Source organism: Fringilla coelebs (assembly GCF_963513975.1).
Source record: "Fringilla coelebs genome assembly, chromosome: 2".
NCBI lineage: Eukaryota > Metazoa > Chordata > Aves > Passeriformes > Fringillidae > Fringilla > Fringilla coelebs.
In genome coordinates, this window is record NC_140029.1 from 116,158,977 (window position 1) to 116,181,966 (window position 22,990).

Consider the following 22,990-nt stretch of genomic DNA (forward strand, 5'->3'; position numbering starts at 1 on the left):
GGGGATACACAAGAGCAAACCGACCATTTGTGGCCACAGAGGATGGAAAATCAGGGGAGAGACAGGCGAAACCCCAACTCCTGCACACAGCAGCAGAGCCCCTGGATGCTCTGCTCACTCCTGGATAAGCAGGGGCAGCGAAGGATTTCAGTATTTAGCAGCCCGTTTGCAGGAGAAGCACAAAGACACACACCTTCAGCAACAGCTGCCATTTCTGCTCCTTCTCACTGAATAAATCCAACACCTGCTTTTCCAGGCAGAGGAGCCTGCACAAAACCACTTTTACCACTCTGGCTCCTGAACTGCTGCCCAGTGATCAGCCAGTTTGCAAAACCCTCCCGAAAGTGCTTCACAGCGGCTCAGAAAGGCCCCACAGAGGCGTTTCTATTCCAAGGCTCAGAACTGCTCTTTTCCCAACAGCCTGAAGTGTAAGGTGCATTTTCAGCTGTCAAACACATTCATGACAGGTTTGGTGCCAAGACTGAGGCAAACACCAAAAAAAGATCTCACCCTTCCACTAGACCAGGGTGCTCCAAGCCCCATCCTTGTGGTTTTTGTCCTGAGTTTTTATCTTTGCTATGCAGTGACCTGGCAAACAAAGTGAGCAGGCTGTGGCAATCTTGTTCCAAAAGTACATATATTTAATAATGATAGCAAATACAGCTTTTCCCCCCTGGAATTTCCACTGTGATATTCAGCAGGTCCCTTCTGTGGTCACTGCAGTTGGGCTGTACATAGCTACTGACTATGCTGAATACATGGTTATGTTTTAGCAGTGTAGTACTCATAGATTCTCTATAAATATAATAAAATACTTCACATTTGTTGTCATTCTGACTCTTACACATATTTCCTGTGTTTCCACACATGAAAAAAAAAAAAACAAACCCAAACCAAAACATGTCTCTTTCCTGCCTCCCCCAACCTTTTATTGGGCTCCAAATAAACCTGAGTTTGCAATTCAAGTTGGCATCTGCCATCTGCTTGGGTATGTGAGTCTGATGAACACAAAGGGGGGATTTCAGTGATCCCTAATTTCAGTGATCCCTAATTTCAGTGGTCCCTGATTTCAGTGATCCCTGATTTTTCAGTGGTCCCTGCCCACTGACTTGGCAGCACAAACGTGTTCTTAGCATGAAGAGAATGAAAATGCTCTGACATTTATAAATGAAGGAGTTAAAATGGCCCCCTTGGGATGAACAAGCGCTCTCCACAAACAGAATGATCTGAAAATGGGTGAAACTATTTCAGGGCTGTCTTTTCTCGTCATATTGGGGTTTTCATGTGTATTATTTTACACAACTCCCTCAGAGGTGGGACTCCTCACTCCACTGAAGGGCCCAAGATGCAGAACCAGGCTGGAACAAGCCTTGCTGAGATGCTCTGGACACACAAACACGTACACAGGGGTGGTACAGGCAAGAAAAAAAAAAGAAGTCTTTGTCTTTGGCTAAACCTTCTAATTTATAGGAAATGGTTTGAAGACAGAACCAAAGAGATGCTGCCAACCTCTCAGATGTATCATTTACTTAGAAAAACAAGACTGGTATACAGAACATGGTGTCTTTTAAGAAAGTCAATCTCCACTGCTGCTCATAACAATACCCAATTTTTGGTAACCACTACGTTACCAATCTTGGAGTATAAAATGGACTTGGTACAGGCTCACGTGTCCTTTATTAGTCTTTTTAATTCACTGCAGCCTCAGAGAAGCCTTCAGGTGTGTCCAATGCTGCCTTGGTGTAACAGGGGCCAATGCAGTGAATTTCCACGTGATGCCACTTGTTTTTAAATAATCACGTTTCTTGTGACATGATTAAATCACAGTTTCCTTCATGAAAAAAAAAATGATTGTGTCATTACCTACTTTATGTAATTAACAGTAAAATCTGCTTTGAATTCAAATATTCCCACTTTTTCTGAGCTAGACCACCTGTGTCTTTACTCAAGCTTCTACCACCTTCATCTTCTCGGCAGGGCTTGTCAGCAAGCTCACTTTGGGCAGAGGACTGGCATTTCCCCCTCTCCTGGCCCAGGAGCAATGCCTGCAGCATCCCCAGGGGCTGTGTGGCACTGGCAGGAGCAGCAGGGACAGTCTCAGCACGGCTCCTGGCCACCGATGCCCTGGAGGAACCAAACCCTCGGCGCTCGTGGCTCTTCCACCCGGGTGAGAGCAGCGAAAATGCAGATCCACGCAGCTCTTGCAGGGTGTTTTACTGTACAGTCAGACGCCAAACGTGGGTATTTCTTAACAGCACAAGCAGAGCCCTTTCCTGTCAACTGTAATATGTAGGACAGAGCCTTCCTCGCAAGCAAACCTCCGGCTTCCTGCACCGCACCACCGCGGGGTGACGGCAACGTGCCTGTGGCTTTCCCTTCTGGCTTAAAGGAGAAAAAGGTTAGACCCCAGAGAAGAGCAGTGCAAATCCCAGGACCTCAGGCTAACACTGGCCGCTGACAGCCTCTGTGTTGAAGGAAATCTGCGTGGGGCTCATCTGCTGCAGCTGAGGCATCCTGGCTTCCAGGGGCTTTTCGCTCGCCGACTGCATGCTCTGGTTCCTCTTCCTCAGCATCTGTCCGATCCCCATCATGGGGAACCTGCCCCTGCTTTTCACACAGTTTGGGCTGCCCAGGGGGTTGCTGGGGACCAGCTGGGTAGGGGACGCCGCCTCTTCCTTCGCCTGATACGCTTTCTCTTCGTAGGTGAAAGAGACCTGGGTGGGGTGGACGGGGGACGTGCTCCCCGGGGGAAAGAGCGGCGACAGTGTCCTTTCACTGGAGCTTTTGTAAGGGAAATTCATCGGAGAGCCCAAAATTCTGTACTGGTGAGAGGGGGACACCTGGTCTATTTGCTCCTCCCTGTCAACGGACTCGAAGGAGTGCACGATGTTGAGGATGAGAGGGGAGTCCCTGGGCCGGCCCCCGATGCGGGACGGCTCCGGCTGCGGAGACTCCTGCCTCTTGAGGAGCCGCGGGGTCCTGGGGGGAGGCTGCTGCACCTCCAGGTATTCCAGGGAGCTGGAGGTCACACAGCCTGTCCTGGCCGCCAGGGGCTCGTGGAAAGGGCTCACAGTGCCGCTGGAGTCTGCAAGGCAATGGGAGAAGGAAGCAGAAAGCACACTGCAGTTACCAGCACTGCCCACAGCCTCGGGAACCTGGGGATGTTCCAGCCGCAGCAAACAGTCTGGGATGCACCCACAACCCAGCTCCCTCACCCTCAGTACCGACACCATTGCTTCCCAGGTAATTTATCTGCCCTCTTCCTCACAGGCAGGAAAAGTGCTTAAACTGAGACAGGGACCTGAGAAGGAAAAGCACAGATGTCTCCAGCTGTTTGTATTAATTCTATCCGCACCAACACGCACACACACTGAGAAATCTCACATTTCTCCCTTCTCAGAACCACTTTGTGCAGCTCCTGCTGGGCCTGTATTCCCTGACACACCTAGAGACACAGGGGAGCACAGTGAGTTAATCCCTGAAGGCTCTCCTTGCATTTTGGAACAAAACCTGTTCCTGGTTTCACACATGTAAATACGGAGTAGCAGCACTGGCCAGCACAGGCTGTTACAGTTGGAACAGATCTGCTGCATCAACTTCAGCAAGAACCTTCCTCCAGCAAGGGCTGAAAAGAAATGGCACAAAATCTTTGCAGGATTTGGCCCAATCAAACAAAACAGCCCGTGGAGAAGATCTGCTCAGCTCCTACAGAGCGCTGGCACTGCCTCATGCCAAGCTAATCACGAGCAAGCACGTTTTGCTGCCTTGATGGAAAGCTGTCCAAGGAACCTGGCTGCCAGGCCCCCCTAATTGAATTAACTGGTAGCTATTCCATCAGTTCCCTGGGTCTCAAATCATCTAAAAAGGATCTGAAATAATTTGGCTCTGCCGGCACTCGGGTCCCAGCCACAAATCTCACGTGTATTTCTTGCGAAGGGAAAAGCAGAAAGAAGTTCATTCTGACCAGTTTCTTTCTAAAACTGGCCAAAATTATTTAAGATGTGTCAAAATGTGTTCTCAGCAAGCAGAGAAATGCTTTAGCTGAGAGATGCATGATTTTCAGGTTTCAGAACAAAAAAGCAGGGAGAAACATAAAGAGGGGAAAAAATGAACTAGATATTCCTCCCCCTGTGCCTTCCTCCCAAAAGGGACAGCAAATCTGAGCAAAATGGGTGTTTAAATTTTTTTTTTTTTTACATTTTTTTAAAGGAACCATGTCCCGTTCCTGACCAGCTCTCTGGACCCCTGCCACCCTGCAGCAGAGGCTCCTGTGCTGCCAGACAAACATGACTTGGACAATTTTTTCTCACTTTGATCACAACAAATGATAAATGATCAAGCCACAGCAATGAGCATGAAAGCATCACAAGCCACCACTCTGAACAACCCCCTGACAACACAGTGAGCATTTTCCATCACTGCATCTCCCCTCATTTAGTTCCCTATCTAACAGAGGCCACATCACCTTCCTGCTCCTCAGTGCCTCAGTGCCTCCCATCCAGGCGTGCACTGCCCACACCCCACTTTCCCTGCTCACTCCCCTTTTCCTACACTCTCTTCTCTGCCAGCAGCTTTCACCCAGCCCTCTCAGGCTGCCCTTTGTGATTAACGCTCTGCTCTCCTCTGGCTGTCACATCTTCTCCTTCCCCTGCTCATCATTTCCCCCCTCCTTTTGCTGATGCTGAGGCTGGCAGTGCCCCCTGCCTTTCCTTGAGGCTGCCCCCTTCCCATTCCTCCCAGGGACTCCTCAGGGAGGTCAGGGATTCTCCTTAGCCCCCTCTGAGGAAAACACAGGGGCTGGTAGGAAGGAGCTTGGCTACCAGCTCTGGCTCCTGACTGCTCCGGGGTGGGTGGTGATGCTTCCAAAACAGCAGCGTGAGCGTGGAGGATTTCGTGTGAGGACACGTAAACAGGGGAGGAAGCCGCCTTTTTAAAGCACTGCAGGAATTCTGTCAAGCACAGAGAGGGAGGGCTCCTGACTGCTGAGCACCACCATGGACTCCTCAGGGCATTCCACTCCACGCGTGCTGACACTATCCAGGCTTCTTCCCCACACCACCCCCGGAGCGACAGGGAAGGCAGACCCGGAGATTTTACTCACAAACATACACCACACAGGGCAGGACAGGCTGAAAACCAGCACACAGGGCAGGACAAGCTGAAAACCAGCACAACCCACATGCACACACAGACCCACCACTGACCTTTGTCTGGACCCCCGGCCTTGGCGACTTTCCGGTCCTTCAGCAGAGCCTTGGTGTTCTGGATCTGCGAGATAAGACAGGAAGAAGGCTGTCTATATGAAACTGGACTTTTCTCAGTTTTCTTTGGGAGCTGACGGTGAAGGATCTCCCCTTTCTTTTCTTGCTCTTTGAGTGTTTTGTCCTTTAGGTTGTAAAACAGACAAGAACAATTTGGTTTACTCGAGGGAAGTTGCAGCGACCCCCAGACCTACAAGGTGGGTTTATCAGCGTGTGTTTACAAGGAGCTTATCTCAGAGTAACTAAATCCTCCATGTCTCCTTTGCCTCTGATCAGTTTGCCATGATTTCATGGCTCCCATCTGCTCTGACATTCAGGCAGTGTGAAAGCTGGTTTTGGAAAATTAAAGGAAAAGGAAAGCTTTCCTCTTGGAGAAAGCAGATGAAGGCTTGTGCTCCTCCATGCCTGAAATACCCTCCTTAAGCACCAAAAATGGCCTTTGATTTCTCTTTATTCCACTCCCTCTGAGATTTGAAAAGGTGAGCTGCAAAGTTTTAAAGAAGTTTAAAGCCTTTGAGTCATTTCTCTTCTGTCCAGACAAGATCTGGAGGAACACAGCCCTTGCTTTTACAGCATCTCTGCACCTGCACGAGACGTGGAGGGGGAGAAAATTACTGAGCCATCCCTTCCCTGAGCCATAACTCCTGGCTGTGATGGGGAAGGCAGCTGAAGGTGGGATTGCAAGAAGAAGACAGGTCTGATCTCCAGTGATGACAGAGGAAAAACAGACCCTGGGAGCAGGACTCTGAAGAAGAGGCCAATTTTCAAAGCACTGTTTTAGAGGGAAAATTCATTGCATCTTCTTTCAGTCACTGGATTCAGCAAACTGCTTAATGCCCTTTACCTGCCACTGGTTTCTAGGGGAGCCCAAAGCCTTATTTCACATTTAAAAAAATATTTTGGTTGGTTTGGGGTTGTTTTTCTGGTCACAGTTCTCATTTAAGCAACATGTTTTGCTGCATCTGATTAAAAGGTCACTGCAAGTACAAGTCTTTTTTAAAAAGTGAAGGAAAGTTCCTTCCCCCAATTATGTGCCTGTTTTGTCTGGTAATTATGCACTGCCACTCTTGATTTTCTTTTGCAAGCTCACTGACATGGAGTCTGTGAAAACCCTCAAAGTAAAGTGCATAAAAACACGTGAGAGAGGAAAAGAAAGATGCAGAACACAACTCAGATTCTCCTGGACCACTAAACAGCTCTGGAAGCAAGACAGACACGAAGAGGCAAGAACCTGGCCTCATTGTGAACATTCCCAGCTCAGATGGAGCCTGGCTCTCCTGCACAGACCCTGTCTGGGCACTGCTGGGCTCATCAACCCTTCAGGAGTTGCAGAGTTGGAAAGGAGACCTTCAGGACTCATAAACCAAAGTTTTTAGTTTTAATGCCAACATGGTTGACTTGGGAGGAGAAGAACCTCAGATGCTCCTCACTGGAGGAGCCTCCCTTCGTGCACGTGGTTTTTGCCCCCCTCCATCCCTTATCCCCTGCAATCCCTCTCCCTCTGGCTGGCTGCAGCTGGCTGACCCTTCCACAGCCACCAAGGAGCCCCTGGTGGAGCTGTCCACCTCTGCCCACCTCGGGAGGAGCCCATCCACGCCCTGCCTGGAGCCACAGTGCGGCTCAGGCACTTCACTCCTGCTCAGGGTGAAGTGGCAACGCCAGCAAAACCAGCAGCAGCAGCAAGAGCACTGCTCATAATGCTGTGGGACTATTATTATTATTATTATTATTATTATTATTATTATTATTATTATTATTATTGGTTACCACTAGATTACCTGCCCCAGCAGCCAGGGCAAGGTGTGCAGCTGACCCTGAGCCCACCACTCTGCTTCTCCTCCCACGGCTCTGAAACTCTGGACATCCCAGGGCTGCAGCATTTTTAGCCTGATGGTGCAGGAGCCAAGCTGCAGCTCCTCACCTGCCAAGTGCTCCTGCCTTTGCCCTCACCCTGCTGGCACATTCTCCCAGCCACAGCAACGCAGCCACTCCGCACAATTAAAGCACCCCTGGCAAAGGAAATTCACATATCCGGTGCTGCCAATTAATTACTTCACGCTGGATGAGCGCTGCAAATGCTCTTAGGGGTGTTTCTGAAAGTGTTAGAGTTGCTCCTTAATGACCAGGCCTGTGAGAGGCTCAGGACCCGAATGCCAAGGTACCTCTCACTTGTAGGTGAAAAGGGAAGGAAGGTTTCATTCAGGGGAGTTACAAAGTTCCCCCCGCACTGCAGGCTGTGTCCCATAATGCAGGGGCTGTACCGGTAGGCTGTGCTTGAATAGGTCGGGAATTACATCATCCTCTGCTATTTCCTGTCCTGTCCTTGACCCTCAAACCTACTCTGAGTCCCAGCACTGGATCTGAAAGGCAGATAAATGGAATTTGCCTCGGCCACGTCTGACACGGTGATAGGACAAGGACAGCAGCTGTTAAAAATTGCCAATTCCACCTCTGAGCCCTCTGAGCTCCCCTGGAGGCACGGCCATTCATCCTGAGACCCCTTCCCCAAACAGAGAGATGGAGAGAGCACAGACTCCTCCCTGCCTGCCTCTGCCCACCCTGCAGCAGGAGACCTGCTGGAGAAGGGGGGCAGGACACGACCCTGCCCCGTGGCCCTGCCTGCCCAGCTGCTGGCAGCCCCTCCTGAAGCCCAGTCCTTATTTCCCGTGGCTGGAGAGAGGTGGGAGGAATTCTGCTGGAGCTGGAGCTGACCATCCCTCCCCCTGCTATTCCCATGGCAACCTGCAGCTCTGCTCCCTAGGGACCAGCGGCTCCCAATTCCTCAGTGAGCACAGCTAAAGGGACAGAAAACCTTGGGGAGCCAGAGAATGAGGTGAGAGGGACCTCAGAGCCCATCTCCACCCCCTAGCAGGGTGCTCCAGGCAGGATCTGGAGCCTCCATCTCCCAGTTGCTGCCCCTGTTTCCAGGGAACAGCTTGAGGAAGTTGTGAGAGCTTTGTGAAATGTCACATTCATCGAGCCTACCCACTGCTGGTCCATTCCAAGCAAGAAGGTTTTGATTTATTCAAGAAAAGAGTAAGTGCTCTGCCCTGATATTTCCATCTGGCTCGCAGTTCAGCTTGTCTTGCAAGCAGCCTTCATAATAAACAAAACCAGCCACGACACAAATCTGCCCCTGCAATTAGATAATCAATCCAGTGCTGAGGAGCAGCTTTTGGAACAGGCAGCCTCCCCAAGAATGCTGCTCTTTGTGCTGGCAGGGAAGACTTGCACAGCTCACATTACTCCTGTAATTTTAGTGCTTGGCAAAGAATCAGCCAGGGAAGAAAAACCCAGCCAGGATTTAATACAAAATACCTTCTCTGCTTGCAGGCAAGAAGGCTGGAGAGCAACAGAGCAAAAGGTTAAATGTTTTGTCTGCCCAGGGGAATTCCTTCGTGCTGCAGAGGGCTGATCCCACATCCCCTCTGCTAAGGAGCAGAGAAAATTGACTTTGAAGAGTGTTGTGCTGCTCCAGCCTCGCTGCTCCTGGCAGCCAAGGCAGGGTTGGCCCAGGACACCAGGAGGGTCACCCTGGCTGTCACCCAGCTCTGTGTCCTGCAGCACCAAGGTGCCAGGGCTCAGAGCCTCTAGAACACTCAGTTTTCATCTTTTTGTAACACCAGCAGCTTGCACCCCAGAATGAAACTACGGAGCCCCCCGTGTTTGCATCGTTTTGCTAAACAGAGAGTTAAAAACATTTAATTTCTTTAAAACCCTGAAGTCACCTCTCTAGTTCCTCTCTTGGGGGTTACTATTTGTTTCTTTGAAAAGAAATAAAGGGAGTTATTTGTCCTGCACAGGCAAGACCACGGGAGTTTCTTTTCTCCACAGGCCCCCGATCCCATCACTTCAATCACAATCACCAAGGATGCTCAAACTCAACCTGCTTTCCAAGCAGAGCACTGCAGCAAGCTTTGCTGAGCTTTACCTCATAGGAGTCCTTATTGGCCTTGTATTTTTCTATCTGGTACAGCTGGTTCTTGTGGCAAACACTGTCCTGGCCTTCAGCCTTCTGCAGAGAGAAAAGCACAGAAAAGTAAAACATGTCAGATAATCAGAGAACACGAAGGTTGAATTCCTGCTCCACGGACTGCACCCACTCCTGGCATTCAGTGGAGGAGCAGCAGCTCACAGAGATGATGGGTTTGGTCCATTACATTTTAAATATCACTGGGGGCATCATCACTAATGTGAAAAGGACTGGGGGAAGGAAAAACCTGAGATGCCGTTGCCGCATTGGAAGGCCCAACCGTGCTCAGGGAGATTCCATCAGGTAAAACCTTCAGCTGACTTTTCACTTCAACCCTAAATAAGTTTAGGAGCTCTTCATCTTCTTCCTGATGTCCTGACTGAACAAACTGTATTGCTGGCGTTCCAAGCAGCACAACCAAACCCAGCACAGGGGCACAGCACTTCCCAATGGCCAGTCCTCGGGATATGCTGCAATCCTGCCAGACCAAACGCCACCAAGCCAGGCCACCTGCAGCCCTTTTGTCCCCTCCTCCCTGGCTCACCCTGAGGCTGGCCAGGTAGCGCTCCAGCTTCTTGTTGAGCAGGAAGTAGATGGCCAGGGTGTGGCTGGCCCTGTTGGAGAGCACGGTGTTGATCACGTCGCTGTTCTTGTAGCCCAGCTTCTCCGTCATGTGCAGCAGCACGCTCTGGCTGAGGTCCTCCAGGTGAATCCTGCACGGGGGACAGGCAGAGCAGGGGTTTGGGCTGTGCTCTGCATGGCAGAACACCCAAGAGGAGGCTCAGTAACTGGGGGTTGATGAGCTCCCTTCTCCCAGGGGCAGGCAGGTGATGGAACCTGAGAATTTCCTGGCTATTGAGACTTTGAACCCTACTGAACCCTGGCTATGAGAATAACCCTGGTTATTGAGACTTTCTGTGCTGACAGGCTCCCACCCCCAAGAGAACACTGCATTTGTCAGGCAGGACAGGGACAGATACCTGGGAGCACAGGAGCTGCAGGAGGCGAATGGACAGAATTCTGACCACACTGTCTCCATCCCTGATGGGAAATGGCACCGTGATGACGCTCGGGCCATTTGTTCCCCTACACCTGACCACTGAAAATCATGAAGACGAGCTGGATTTGAAGGAAAAGAGGTAAAATCTGGCTCTCTGAAAAGCTCTTTTCTCATAATCAAACAGCACTGCTCCGAGCTTCCCCTCCTTGCTTACCTGCTGCACAGTGTCCCTGCCCTAATTAGCCAGGGAATTTCCTGCTGGAGAAAGGGGATGCACAGGATTATTCCTGCAGCTCAGAATGGCAACGCTGCTGTTTCCCTGCTGTCACAAGCACCAGCCATGTTTATGTCTCTCTCCTCTACAAAGTCTGGAACAGCCTCAGCCAAGGCGAGAAAAGCAGAACAGAGGTCTTGTGGAAATGCCAGAGCCTTGGCTCAGCCTGAGTTAAAACCAGATTTTTCCAAAGAACTCTATTTAGACTTCTAAATGGGCTGGCCAGCTTCCCAGAGGTACCCACCAGCTCCCAGCCATCTCCAGAGAAATGCTGGGTTCCACTTGTTTCTAGAGGATATTTCTCACTCCTAATACCAAGCCTAATATCAGAGGGAGCTTCATTTGCAAGATTCCCCCTCCCAAGGGATCCCTCCCCACTCTTCCCACTCCTGCCCGGGCTCTGATGGACAGGACTGAGACAAGATGTCAAACACAGCCTGGGAAATCTCAAATAACTCATTCCCTTTGTTCCCTGTGCCTATGAACACCTTCTGCCCCTAAGGAACGCCTGGGGTTGGGCCTTTTTTTCACAAGTTCAAAAGCAAAACTTATCTTGGCCACTGCACGTTGAGACATCTGGGCAGCCAAAGAAATTCAAGCAATTTCGACTTGAAGTGCTCAGCGAAATGGGAAATTTTTGCTTGCCTTCAGGGAATTTCAACAAAAGCAAGCCTATAAAAAGCCTGGGAAAATATTCTCCTGAAAATGCAGCTCCTGCTGTTCTCCCACCTTATCTCCATGCTCTTCCCTTCCTGCCACGCTCCTGTCTTGGGAACAATGGGTATTACCCCCATAGGAGTGGAAGGGCACTGCAAGAACATCACACAGCTCCTTCTGTGTTGATTAAGAGAGGAATTAATCCTTTGCAAACTCAGCAGTGGGTTTTTCACACACCATTTCACCACACCTTATCCATATCTGCACACTAAGGAAAAATTGGAGAAATTCCATGGAAGCTGACTCCAGTGGTACTTTCTGAGACAAGCTCAAAAGGAGCCAGGCCACACCTTTAAACATTCAGATCTTTGCAGATTATTCTCCCTGTAAAGCTCCACTATGACAAAGTCTAGGTAAGTCAAGACTGGGATATCAACTAATGAAACAAAAGTAGTGTTGTTTTTTAAAAATGAGAGAAAGAATCTCTTTAAAGGCTTTTATCCTTTACAGCTTCACACATCCCCTAAATTTGGAGAGGAGTGATATTCAGAGAAGGGAATGTTCTCATCCCTTGGGAAACAATTCATCCCAGGGCAACCTTTGTACCCTGGGGATTACAGGCAGCTGGCCCACATTTCTGGGATGGATCCAGTGATATCCCTAGGCATCCAACCATCATCCATCCATCCATCATCCATCCATCCATCCATCATCCATCCATCCATCATCCATCCATCCATCCATCCATCCATCCATCCATCCATCCATCCATCATCCATCCATCCATCCATCCATCCATCCATCCATCCATCATCCATCCATCCACCATCCATCCATCCATCCATCCATCCATCCATCCATCCATCCATCATCCATCCATCCATCCATCCATCCATCCATCCATCCATCATCCATCCATCCATCCATCCATCCATCCATCCATCCATCCATCCATCATCCATCCATCATCCATCCATCATCCATCCATCTTTTTGGAGCTGTTCTTCTCCTCAGCTGAAGGGATGGCACAGTCCCGGTGTTCTCCATGAAGCAGCACCCCAAAGTGCCACCTCTGCCACTCAATCAGGGCACCTGCAGCCCCTGCCAAGGCACCACCTCTGGTCCTGGCAGCTGAAGGAGGGGAATTATTGTGTTCTTCACTCAGGGACTCCCCTCTCAGCCGAGTTAGGACAGAAATCCTGCAGCACATCCAAGTTTTAAGCTCCACAATCAGGCTTTAGGTGGCTGTCTTTGCCTGAGTGCTGCTTGGCCTGCCAGCCAGTGAATCCTGCAGGTCCTGGGTGCTGTGTGAGACACAGCTGGAGGGCTTTGATACAGGAAGGAGCTTTTATCTGATCAAATCCAGACATGTAATTCCAAGTGAGCTGCCTGAGGCTTCATTTACAGTCACTGGAGAGGAACTTGTATCTCCAGGGCATGAAGCCATCCTCAGGCAGGACCAGAGAGAAGTCAGATGAATCCTCATGTAAACAGCATGTAAACCCTTATTTCCCTCCACTGACTGCAACTCTGCACTGCAAATGTTTCAAGTCCAGCTAGGTTATTTATAACCAAACTGGACCACAATTACCTTCCCCTCTTTCCTTTTCCCTGGATGGATTTTTGACTGACCATGAGATTTGTTCTCTGCCTGTATTCAGCAGGGTGCAGTTGTGCAACACCACCAAACTCTGACTTTCTCACCCTGGTTGCATATTCCCTTAACCCACAGCACCCCACAAACAGGCAGAGGCTCTCCTAGAGAAGCAGCTTGGCTTTTACTGACCAATGCAGAGCAGATCATGATGCCTCAGGTTTGGCTTTTCTCTGTTTCACATTCTGTGCTGCTTTAGTGTGCGGGTCAGGGGATGCTGAGCTCTGTGCACAGAGCAGGGAGACAAAACAATTCCTGCTCCAGCTGGGCACCAAGGACAAATGACCCAAATCTCAGCCCCAGAGCACAAACCCCGTGGGCTGGAGAGAGAAAAACAAGCAGGGTGGGACTGCAGGGGCTAAAGCTGGGATGGGACAATGAACTGCAAGGTGCAAATGGAGCAGAACTGATCCCAGGGAGAGACCTCCTGACCAGTCATCCATTTTTGGGACCATTTTGGTTCGTCCTGAGCATTTCAAGCATCCCAGGGCCAATCTCCACAACCTTTAGGATGGATTCACAGTTCCTAGGATGCATGACACGAGTGGAACTGGAACACCAGGGAACTGGAACTTTTCCCTCCCCTCCCCTCCCTGCTGTACCTGTTTGGATAGGTGACATTGGGTGGTGCCCTTCCAGGGTAGTTCTCATTGAGCCATCTGTTTGCCAGGGCCTGCTGGATGTTTGGTCTCTTGGCAGGGTCTGGCTCCAGGAGAGAGCGCAGGAAGTTTATGGCAGCTGCGGAGAGATCGAGGGAAAGCCCCAAAAATCAAAAATCTGCTCTAGGACTGGCACAGGAGAGGAGTTAATGCAGGTGTGCAGCCCGAGCAAGAGCACACTAAAAAGGAACAATTTCCTTACTGCAAGCTCCCATGCCCTTGAGAAAATGGAAGAACTGATAAGGGATTAGTAACTGAAACAAACAATGATTTACAGTCACAATGATTTATATACATTACTCAATGCACTTATTTTATATACAAAGGAGAGCAGAAAAAGCACTTTTTGGCTCAGAGCTCATTTGAAATTTAACAGCAGGTGAGCCAACATTTAATTCATTTAATTCCCAAACGAGGGCAAGAGGCTGGAGCCAGGTCAGAGACAAATCACTGGATCAAAGCAGAGGGAGATGGACCAGGGGAGAGTGGAGGGGAGGGAGGGGATGCAGACCTGGGAAGGAAGACACAGCAAATTTGGCTCCCCTTGACACAACAAGGATAAATTCTCTGGCCCCCATCCCACCTACAATCAGCTGCAGAAGGTTTTAGCCAAATTAAAAAGAGTACAGCAAAATTAACAGGCTTTGCTTTGCTCTCCTGAGCCTTCAACTTTCAATGACATTGAACCACTCCTCCTGAGTTCCCTGCAAAAACCCTCAGTTTTTAAGCCATGTGCTTCCTTCGTGACTAGGAGCAATGAAATCAAGTGATCTCCCTGAAATCCCTGAAGTGCCCCTCTGAGCTGGAAATAAACTCAGTTTCAGCTAGGTCTGGTTTTTATTCCTCAGATTATCGAGGCTGCATTTCACTGCTCCTCGGTGCAATTTAAGGAGAGTGAAACTCCTGTTGGTGACACCACGGAGGGATGGGACAGGATGGGAGGCTGGAGGATGAGGAAGGGAGGGTTTCTCCCTAAATAAATCAGGGTTAGACCCAAGGAGTGACAGCACCCACCAACCTGAGCAACCTCAACGTGCAATACCCTGCAAAAATCAGGTTTCAGCTGGAGAAACTGAGATGTGCAAGAGGGGCTTCTTACTCTGTATTTACCAGTTCAGCTGGTTTTTCTCTGATCCTTCTCTTCACCAACCACTGATTTGAGGGAGATACTTTACTTAAATGCTCTCCAGCATTTTTGTTACTATCCTGCAGCAGCCATGTGGCAGAGCAGCAGGAAGAGCCCACATCCAAATTGCCAAACTTGCTGGAAGCTGCTGTCTGTGTGCCTGGTGCGCCCTTCCCTCACCCCCATCCCAGCAAACAACAAACCCTTGTTCTCCCATTGAATCCCCTCTTGCTCCAGCGTCTGTGAGGTTAAAAACCTCTCTCTGATTTCCAATCCCATTGGCTCTGAGACACAAAAATCCCTCTCCCCAAACCCACACTCCCTCCTTCATCACCACCATGCCTGCTCTCCAAATCACCCAAAATCTCTTTTAAAATATCATACTTCTCCACCCCTCACCCTTGCCAAAAGGCAAGCTAATTAAATGAAGCTTGTGAAGTGCCACAGATCAACAGATTCAGGCTGGGAGAAACCTTTTGGGATGCAGATTCCCTCCTGGAAGCTCCCAGAGCTAAGCCACACAGCTGGGGACAGCAAAATGATTTCCCCAGGGAGAAAACATGAAGGAAAATGAATATTATGCAAGGTGAGCACCAACTGCCCGAGCACCTGACCTCTGCTCGGCTAAAATCAATAACCAGAGAGCTGCTGCTCAAGAGGCTTCATGAGAAACAGGTTCCCAAGTGGGAAAATCAAACAGCAGCTCCAAAACATCCCTGTTTTGCTACACAGGTTGTTCTGGGTGACCACGGCCAGCCAGCATTGTGGGGCACACAAATGAAAGCGTTTTCCTGCTCAGAGATAAGCCTGCATGGCGGGGCTGTGTGCTCACTAACCAGGAAATTAAATATTGAAAGGCAGCCTGCTGGGCATGTAAAAGTGCAACTTTTTACTGTGGAAACTCTCAGCTTTATAGATGAATTTACAGAGACTGGGGCCTGACTAAAATAAAAGATCCATAAACCCAAGAAGTCAAGAAGCGCCACAATTCCCAGCAGAGCAGAGTTCCTGCCCAGCGACCCAAAGGCTAAGAAATGTCACCCTCAATCCCCCTGTGCCACGTCTGAGGGCTGCCTTTTTGCAAAGGTTAACATCTTTAAATCTACTCCATTAATTCCCCATCACCCCTGCAAGTCCAGCCTGCTGGAGCTCCCACTGGATAAACGCAATCCCGCCTTCCCTGGGGAGCACAGCGAGCTGCAGAGGCTGCACCTGGAGGGAATCTGATCTCCACTGCCCTGGTGGGGTGGGTGAGGCAGCAAAACCAAGGCTGGTAAAAAGCAGTGCCATCCTTTTGGCTGCTGGGGGCGGGAGGTGGAACCCTGAACCCCTGCTCGGAGAGTTCACCTTGCAGCTCATCTCCCAGGGCTTTCCCTTCCCTTTCTGCACTTGGGATCCTTTCCCTCCACCAGGAGCCCTTTGCACACAGGCTGCCAGGGAAGGAGGCAGAAGCTCTGCATGGGCAGCAGATCTGGCAGGAAAAAAATAAACCCCAGCCTGTTCCAAATGCTGACAGTGGCCTTGCTGCAAGCTGGAAAGTGATTCTGTTGCCTAGTGACGTGGCTCTGAAGCAGGAATTGATATTTCTAATACTAATACATCAACTGCTTTGCATTTTGTGAACACACAGAGGTTATCCCAGGTGGCTGTCCCAAAATAACTTTCTGAGTGCGTGTCATTATTCCATAATAAATGTGAGGTGCTTTGAGGCAGTTTGCCACCCAACCCCAGCCATGATAATGCCCAGGGATCTGTTACTCTAAAATAATCTCTTCATCCACCCCTACCCCCATGCTGGAACCTTATGGATGCGCAAAAGTGACCAACTGCTCTGCAAAAGCAGTCCCACAGAGTTTCACAGATTTGGCACAACCTGGAAGCCAGAGCAAAAGGAATTCTGCTCCATCAACTCCTGCAGGTCTTGCAGGGGCCAAAATGAAAAAAAAAAAAATAAAGAGCTTTTCCCATTTAGCCCAACAGGAGCCCCAGCCCCCTGGGACAGCCTTACCTGAGGAGAGCTGGGTGGGAAAGGGGTTCATCTCCTTGTCCACCATTTTTTGGTACAAGGCTCTCAGGCTGAAGGGCTCCACAGTGAAGGGCAGTGTTCCAGTCAGCATGGCATACATGTTCACCCCGCTGAGAGAAAACGGGCAGGAAAAGAAAGCAGAACGGTCAGCAACGGGGGGAAATTCACACCTGAGAGGCTGCAGTGCCTCTGGAGTGTCTGACAGCTGCTGCAGGGTTGGTGCCCCATCCCTGAGAGCACCCCAGGTCAGGCTGGAAGGGGCCCTGAGCCCCCCATCCAGCTGGAGATGCCCTGCTCTTTGCAGTAACAACCACAAATCCAAGAAGGAACTCACATGGACCAAACGTCTATTTTGGGGCCGTACTTCTTCCTTGCCAGGAGTTCAGGGGCTGCATATGCTGGGCTCCCACACTGGGTGCTGAAGGGATCGGAATAACCCAAAATTCCCGCACAGTTGCTCAATCCAAAGTCTGGGAAAGGCACAGAGACACAGTTATGAAAGAGAGACACAGTCAAACTGGGCTAGAGCGCAAGTTAAAAAGAAAGAACTTTTTTCTTTTTTCTTTTTTCCCCCAAAAAGCAATGAACTCCCTGAGGAGAAAGGAACCAAGTCACCCACAGGCAAAAATGTGATGGGATTTGCTTCCACGAGGTGCTAAGGAACCAGAGGATCCCACCAACAATAGGAGGAGCCTTAGAACGTGCCCAGTTTCCCAGGGGCTGCAGGCTCGGATGGGCTCAGGAACAACAAATCCCGTTTATTAAGAGCTGTATTTGTGGGTCCTTGTGCTCCTCTCCGACTCAGAATATCCCGTGAATCTCTGAAAACCACCACTGACATCTGATCAGCTCCTCAATATCCTCTCTCAGGCATGAATTTGTGGCTCTTTTCCTTATTTGCACTGGACTTGCAGTGCTGGCCTGTCCTTTTAGCTTTCACCCTGCTGAAAAATCAAATTGGGCTGAAATTTGAGGAGTTCCCCGAGGGATTAGAGGCAGGGCAGACACATAAGCCTCATTCCCCACCAAACCAGGCAAAGACACAAAAATGCCAAAGAGGGCTTTTCCTGGAGAACACTGCCCAAGCTGAAGGGAGAACTGGCCTCTGATGGAAAACAATTATCTCTGGGCACTGCCTAACCATCCCTGAGGCTCCCACAAATCCTGCAGAGGATCCATTACCTTAATTAAGGTGCTCATTAGCCATGGCCTGATGTGAGCTCTGCCACCTGTGAAATACTTTTAAAACTCCTGGAAACAACATCTCCACACAGGATTGCTCCTGGTCCTCAGCCTGCTGTGCCAGCCAGCCCCAATGACTGGGCTGCACTGTGATGTTTGACAACCCCAGGGCACAAGGGCTGCCTCTGTGCTGGTGTCAACCAGTGGAGGGGTTCTCTACCAGAGGTTTTCATTCTCTTGCTTGCTCCATTTGTCACTGGTTTCAGCTCATTCATGTCAGCTGCTGTGCCTTCTTTCTCCCTGCTGGAATGCAGAATGTGTGCAGATGGAAGCATGCTGGGGACAGCCGTGGAAATGAGGATATTGCCAGCATCAAACCGTGCCAGCACGTGGTGATGGCAGGGTGATTTTTATTGTTTTTATGAAGGATGCACTGCTGATCTCGAGGAGAACAGCGGGACCACCAGCTCTGATAACCTGGCTGCCACTGCCTGCCTCTCCCTTTCCAGGAGCCCAGCACAGCTCCCTTGCACAGCTCTTACAAGAGAAACATTTTTATTTCCATTAGCTGCTCCTGTGTCTGCTGCTGTACCAATCACAGAGAGCACAGCAGGTAACGTGAGATGGTTTTGTACCCAGTCTCTCCTCCCAGCCACGAGGAGCAGCACTGTAATCCCTCCCAAACATGATCCTCACTCCTGAAGAGCCTCCCTGGGAAGGACTGTGGGATGTGACCGCTTCTAACACCAAATATTGCCACTTTTCTTTGGCCACAGCACGCCCAAGTCGGGGACAGCCCCTTTGAAGAGAGCCAGCTGAGTTTTGACGCCTGCAGCCACAGACCCTGCTGCTGGCAAGAGTGCAGGCAGGGGCAGGAGCACAAACAGATGTTTGGCTCCTATTCATGAGAGGAATATTCTCTTCTCAATGCCCACATTAACATTAATGGGAGCTCTGCAAGGCAGCCAGAGAATATCCCCGGCAGTGATTAATCTGAGATGCCTGAATGAATCAGGCTCCACACACAGCTGATACCTAAGCACAACCCAGGCTCCACCGCTGATCTTTTTTATTCCTTAACAGCCCTCTCAACCGGTTTTGTCCTGGGTGCTGGAAGCAAATGTAACAAATATAAATACAGGACCACATTTTTGCCAGCTGCTAAAAATGCGTGCCACTCCCACGGACTTCAGTGGAAGCATATGCTGACGGGGGCAGGACGCAGCCCCTGGCAAGCAAGAAGGGATCATGGTAATAAAATAAAGCACTCCTGTGGTGTCAATTCTTAAATTCTCTGCCGAGCTCCCCGTTTGAGTATGAAAGATGTGGGCTTGAGATGTAGGATTATTCCCATACCCAGTTAAATCTGAATTATTTGGATCGTTTTTTTTTTTTCTCTCTTCACAAAATGCTGTCAGGAACAGCTTGATTGCTATCTATACTCTCTCAGCTCCTCTCTGCAGCAACATTAGCAGTTGTCACATGGGGGAATATGAGGCCTCCAAAACTCCCTTTATAAAACCAACAATTTTAATTACTGGAATTGCCAAACTGGTTCCATACCAATAAGCTTGATATTGTTGTCTTCATCTAGCAACAGATTTTCTATCTTCAAGTCTCTGAAAGAAAGAAAATATTTTGAGTCAGTCTCCAAAATAATGGAGCAGCTTTGCCTGACTCTCATCGGCGTATGTACAAGGCTCGTCTATAATCAAATGTACAATGAAAGCAGCACACGCAGTTCCACAGTGAAAGCAGAAAGCCCCGTGCATCCTGCCCAAAATTAACAGCGCTTTCACACTCCGCTTCCCACCTATTCTTCAGGCACAAAATGACATTACAGGCACTTGTCAGTACATCCTGTAATTAGCCAGGCTCTTTCAGTTCCCCAAGTACTGGAAGTTTACAGAAAACTTACAAACTGGAAACATTTAAAGCACGTTTTGGGAACTGGAGGTCAATTCCTCCTTTCTCCCCGCAGCCAAAGGCCCCGGCCGAAGGATAAACCTGAGTTTTGAGGAGTCCAATGTCCTGCATCTCCAGGAGAGACCAGAATCAGCCTGCCCTGGAGCATGGAGCACAAGGTGAAAAATGGAATTTTGGCTGCTCCACAGCTCGTGGTGCAGCAGACCTCTGGCACTCGGCTCAGGCTTCACCACACTGATTTTTTGCCCCCATCCAGACAGGAAATATTTGGAACAATCAGCACGCTGGGATATCCACAGAGAAATAAAAAAAAAAAAAAAAAAAAAAGGAAGAAATCTGGATAACAAAGCCATCAGTTGTAATCATGGGAATCAGTGACATCCAGGGTGTTTTGCCTGTGCAAGTGGTGGAAGACACCTCCACCACAGATATCAGGCTTAACAAAAGGTGACAAGGAACACAACCAAGCACCTCCACAAGGAGGGATTTCCTGGGAAGGAAGGACTCAGAGCCTTTCCCCAAATGCTGCCAAAAAAGGGCTCAGGGCTTCCCCTCTCCCATCTTCACTGCCTGCAGGTGGAGGTTCTCACAAACTGTGTGACTGAGCTCCAGGAAAACATCGGGGCTGGGAACTTAACAGCAGAGACTTCAAAAAGAAAAACCAAACCAACAGTCTGGGAAAGACAAAAAAGTACAAAACAAAGCCCCACCACCTCCTCTAAAACCCCAAATTAGGCTGGAATCACCAGAAGCACTGCAGTGCTCAGGGCAGCACCTCAAAGCAAAGAGATATTTATGTCTCCTCAGCTGGTGGAGCTGGCATTCCCTGCACTTAAAACACACCATCCCTAGGGGCTGAGCTCCTCTGGGAGTTTGTCCTGCTGGCCTCGGGGCTGGTTTGTCTCTTTGGGCCACCCTGCAAAGCCCAGGTGCCCCCAGAGAGGAACACAGGGGAGCCCCTGGAGCGAGTGATCTGCTCCCAGAGCAGTTTGTTCCACGGCATGGCAGGCTGCAAAAGGGAAGTTTGGCATTTCACACTTTGTTTCTTGTCTGGGGGAGGCAGGATGAGAGGGAAGGTTTCACCAGCAAGCAGCTGCACAGCAGCAGTGGCTGGCTGCTCTCTCCTCAATCTTATTTTTAATCGCAGAAAATCACTTTTTAACCATCCACCCTCAAGGCCAAGCCTTGTGCAAGAGCTTGGCGAGGTCGCAGAGATTCGGGTTCACCGAATCACATTTATCTACCAATGTACATTTCAAAGGCTTTGATATCAAAATATCCTTGAGCCCAGCTCTTCTGCCACTGGATTCCATGTGGCTGCCTCTGGGAAAGAGGAATCTGGCCCATTGTCCTCACTAAAATGACATTTACACCAGTGTTGGTTTGCACCAGAGCGCTCCAAGGGAGAATGGCCAGAGGTGGTTCTGAGATCTGAAATAAAGGAGAGAATGAACCAGCTCCAGGCTGCAAAAGGAGAGTTTGCTCTGCAGAGCAGGACCTGCCATAAATATTGCACCAGCAGCCAGACTGCTGGCACTTAAAATTAATAGGCTGGAAGTTATCAAAGCCAACACGTCAAGCAGCAGGCAGCCAGGGAGGAATCCTGCGGCACTCCCAGCAAACTGCCCCGTGTGGCATCCCCAACCCTGCCAGAACTCCGGGGCTGTGCATCCCCTCAAACTGCTGACCTGCCCCCCGTCACCCCTGGCAGAGGAAGGCAGGAGGGTGCTGCCAGGAGGGCAGGAGGAGGGAATGCAGGGAGCCACACACCATTCCGTGCTCCTCTCTGACAGCCACTGCACTGCATGGGCTGAGCTCTGCTAAAATCACTTTAAGAAGGGGGCTGAGGGTTTCCTGAGGGATGCAGTGGCAGCACCAAGGCTCTCACTCCATTTTCCCTGCCTTCCTCGTGCTCCCAGAGGGCTCACTGCTCGTGCTGCTTTCTGACAGCACCAGGACCTGTGCAAACGGCCTCTGCCAAGGGAAAGCTGCACCAGACCCGGCCATTTGGCTCTGTTTTCCTCTGTCAGGGAGAGGAAAAGATAAATATTCCTACCTGATTCACAGCCGAGCTTGTGGCAAGCGTATTTTTAGCAGCTCTCCTGATGGAGGGAAAGCAGCCCAAATGATAACAGGAACTATAAATAGAAGAGTGGCATTCTGCTTTCGGTGAGCAGCCCAGGAGCTCAGGAACCTGGGCACCCCTCAGCAAAGATGCAGCAGCTTCTGCACTCTGGAGCTTGCAGCCTTCACCCCCCTCAGCAGATGGCATATTTAGAACTTTCAAATACATCCACACAGTCAAAAGGGAGTTTGGGGGTATTTTTACACCTCTAAATAAAAGCGAGCTTTCCTGAAGTTCTTTAATTTCAGGCTGCTCACGCATCAGTGCCTCTCACCAGAAGCACTTCCACCGAATTCTGGGTGCCTGCCCTTGTCCAGGGAGCAGGGATATGAGTGCTTCTCTGCTGTGCCCAGCCTGCCCTGGAAGCCAGGCAGCTTTCTGAGCAGATTTCACGCCACTTTCGTTCCCTCTGGGGTTTTCCCTCCCCAGTGGGACAGGCTAAGCCATCCACAGCACTCCCCAGATAACACCGACAAAACCTGACATTTCTTTGTTCGCAATGCCCCCCAAAAGCTTTCCAGGGCCCTGCCCCATTCCCTGGGAAGCACTTGGAGGGACCAGCAGCAGCCCCTTTTCAGGCTGGGGATGCTGCAGCCTGCTCCACACGCGGCCAGCTCCACCACCCCCGGACCTCCACGCACATGGAAGGGCTGGTATTTTTACCTGCTGTAAAAATAACAACAACAACAGCAACCACAACAGAACGCTGCCCTTGCAGCCAGGCAGGGAATGAATCAGACTCTGCACTGTTTTCTCCCTCCCTCAGCAGCTGATTGAGCAGCCTGTTTTTAGAGCTGCCACAGGCAGGGGCCCGAGATGCTGAAGGACAGCTCCTGAGGTAATTGTTAATTTCCCTCCCTCGCTTGCTCAGAGGGAATAAACCCAGATCACACCACCAGGGCTTTTCCTGCATCTCCACCCTGCTCCCCTCTCCTTGCTTGCAGGAGAAGGCAGCTCATTGAATGGGTTAAGCCACAAAAAATGCTTGCAGATATGATTCTGTCAAGTTTTATCACTTTGGGCAGAATCAGACCTGCTCATTCACTGCCTGGAAGCCTCCCAAGGAGCAGCTCAGTGATCTGAGAAACAGGGTGGAGGCAGGAGGCTGCCTGTGGGGCAGGGATTCA

The 22,990-nt window shown here is 50.1% G+C and overlaps 1 protein-coding gene across 2 annotated transcripts in view; it reads right to left on the reverse strand.

Annotated features, from left to right (window-relative positions):
• Window positions 1–677: 677 nt before the first annotated feature.
• HUNK (hormonally up-regulated Neu-associated kinase) overlaps window positions 678–22,990 on the reverse strand; it is a 36,957-nt gene continuing 14,644 nt past the window's right edge. Inside the window, exons 3-10 of one of the 2 annotated variants that reach the window (XM_084226679.1) lie at window positions 19,376–19,431; window positions 16,965–17,100; window positions 16,613–16,740; window positions 13,422–13,557; window positions 9,779–9,947; window positions 9,193–9,276; window positions 5,205–5,268; window positions 678–3,085 (exon numbers count right to left, since the gene is read on the reverse strand). In XM_084226679.1, coding sequence (XP_084082805.1) covers window positions 2,442–3,085; window positions 5,205–5,268; window positions 9,193–9,276; window positions 9,779–9,947; window positions 13,422–13,557; window positions 16,613–16,740; window positions 16,965–17,100; window positions 19,376–19,431 — 1,417 coding nt within the window. In that variant the 3' untranslated portion in view covers window positions 678–2,441. Of the gene's footprint in view, window positions 3,086–5,204; window positions 5,386–9,192; window positions 9,277–9,778; window positions 9,948–13,421; window positions 13,558–16,612; window positions 16,741–16,964; window positions 17,101–19,375; window positions 19,432–22,990 lie in introns of both variants that reach the window. The other variant, XM_084226678.1, reaches the window with a different exon arrangement.